We start from the raw sequence: 2,367 nt of genomic DNA, 5'->3' as shown, positions 1-2,367 counted from the left end.
GGCTGCCCAGCCACTCGGATGGTCAGCACAAGCAGGGCGGTTGTGCTGCAGCCTCCCCCTTGACAGGAGCACTCAATCCCAGCTTTCCATTATTCAGACACTGATTTTCGCAGAACCTCTGAATGACTGACCTCTATTCTACAAATGCGCTTGAAAGGAGCCAAAAGTTACCGTAGGAACACGCAAGATTCATAGTCAGCACAACCAAATAAGCTTTATTTGGTGAAGAAAACAGTCTAAAGTGTCATAATTTGTCATAAATTAGAAGATACATTTCAAATCAATGTCAAAATCTGTATTAGATTTGGGAGTGGGGGGTGGGGGTTTGCATCAAGTCCCCATGTGAAACTGATTGTGCTGTATCTAATTATAATTACTTTTCCATAGCAGGCCCCTTTGGCTCAACCAGAATCCCCTACAGCTTCAGCCGGGGAAGACGTTCAGTCTCTGGCTGACTCAATGGACTCAGACCGAGATTCCATCTGTAGTAATTCCAACGGCAATAACGGCAAAAACAGCAAAGAAAAAGAAAAGGACAAACAGAGGAAAGATAAAGACAAAACCAGGACGGATTCAGTTGCCAACAAAATAGGAAGCCTCAGTAAAACCCTGGGAATTAAACTGAAAAAGAATATGGGTGGTCTTGGAGGCCTGGTGCATGGCAAAATGAGCAGAGCCAATTCAGGGAATGGAAAAAATGGGGATGCAGTAGAGAAAGTCAAAGAGAAGAAGTCAAAGTCTCGAAAAGGGAGCAAAGAGGAATCTGGACAGTCTGCGAGCACTTCTCCGTCTGAAAAGACCACTCCATCTCCAACTGACAGAACTAGCAACTCCCCCATTGAAAAGATGAACACTAAATCCTTCTCTGACAAGCAGTCTGACCCGTGGAAGTACAGCACTGACGTGAAACTCAGCCTGAACATTTTGAGGGCTGCCATGCAGGGTGAACGAAAGTTTATTTTTGCTGGCCTTCTTTTGACCAGTCATAGGCATCAGTTCCACGAGGAGATGATAGGCTATTATCTGACCAGTGCACAGGAGCGTTTCAATGCGGAACAGGAACAGAAGAGAAAGGATGCTGAGAAAAAGGCTGCACTGAATGCGTCATCTGCTAGGAAACTGGAGCCAGAAGCATATTCAAAAGAAAAATTGGAAACATCTCCTCAGGATAGGGCATCACCCGTCTTGTCTCAAAGCCATACAACTCAACTGGTTTTAAAATTTAAAGACCGCACTAGTCCCACTCCTGGGTCATTTTCTTCACCTATTAATGGTGCTAAGAAAAGCGGACCCATTCCAGTATCTGCCCACTATAGCCATACGCCACCTGTTCAAAGGCAAAGCGTCATCCATTTGCATGATGTCAACTCCAAGCCATCGAGCTTCCAAGATGATACCTACAAGCCAGTGGTTGGCACCTTAAAAACCTGTGCCACCTATCCCCAACAAAACAGATCGCTGTCTTCTCAGAGCTATAGCCCAGCCCGGATATCCGGTATCCGTACAGTGAACACGGTGGAATCGCTGAGCTATGCCATGCCTACTGAACACAAGTCTCAGACATACACCAATGGATTCAATACTGGTGATATTAGAGACTGCTTAGAATACGCCGATGAGGATGCTCCTCAGACCTGGTTGAACAATGATAAAAATCAAGGCAGAAGCACAGTTTGCCCAATATATTCCATCCAGCAGAACCGCTGTAAGAAGGAGAACTGTTCCTTTTATGGTCGTCCTGAGACTGAAAATTACTGTTCATACTGCTACAAAGAAGAGTTAAAGCGCAGGGAGAGAGAAAGCAAGGGACACAGGCATTGAGGATTCTTCCGTGACTACTTAGTTTTACCATTTTCTTACTTACAAAGTAAACAGTGTTGGATTGCAGTAAAAGGAATCCTTAAAGAAAGAATAAAGGATTGATGAGTAAATAGTGTCTAGCTTTTCGCTTTTCCGGGGCAATGAGGAAATAGGATTAATTTATCATAAAAAAATATTATTTTCCATTTTGTCAGTGTCTTTTTTACATATACTGGTAAGCTGAAGGGTTGTTTACTCCTTTGTCAGTGCTGTGTATATGTTTGGTCAAAAAATTACTAATGGTGCCTGAATTTACACTGACATCACTCAGGTAGTAGAATGATAGGGGAAAGTCATAATACCGGAGATGTGGTGTTGTAGTAGGGTAGTATCTGCCTTGCAGACATTTGAATTCTATAGCTATTATGAGAGTATTTTTTCCTCAGTAAAACCTAAATTTTTCACAGCCTTTTTTTTCAGGAGGGTGGTGATTTTGCATACTGCACATTTTTAACATGGCAGCATATTGCGTTACTACTAATGTTTGTACTCACTTCAGTCTGAATT

General features: G+C 42.9%; 1 protein-coding gene across 1 annotated transcript in view; it reads left to right on the top strand.

Moving 5' to 3' along the window:
• The window catches only part of LOC104488882 (OTU domain-containing protein 7A-like), a gene marked incomplete at its 5' end in the record, with an annotated part of 4,923 nt that extends 2,997 nt beyond the window's left edge, over positions 1-1,926 (top strand). The window contains one exon of the mRNA XM_010130980.1: positions 388-1,926. Coding sequence (XP_010129282.1) covers positions 388-1,821 — 1,434 coding nt within the window. The remainder of the gene's footprint in view (positions 1-387) is intronic.
• Positions 1,927-2,367: the final 441 nt, after the last annotated feature.

Source organism: Buceros rhinoceros, unplaced genomic scaffold (genome assembly GCF_000710305.1).
Source record: "Buceros rhinoceros silvestris isolate BGI_N320 unplaced genomic scaffold, ASM71030v1 scaffold43870, whole genome shotgun sequence".
In the NCBI taxonomy this organism is placed as follows: Eukaryota; Metazoa; Chordata; class Aves; order Bucerotiformes; family Bucerotidae; genus Buceros; species Buceros rhinoceros.
This window is presented reverse-complemented; position numbering and strand designations above follow the sequence as displayed.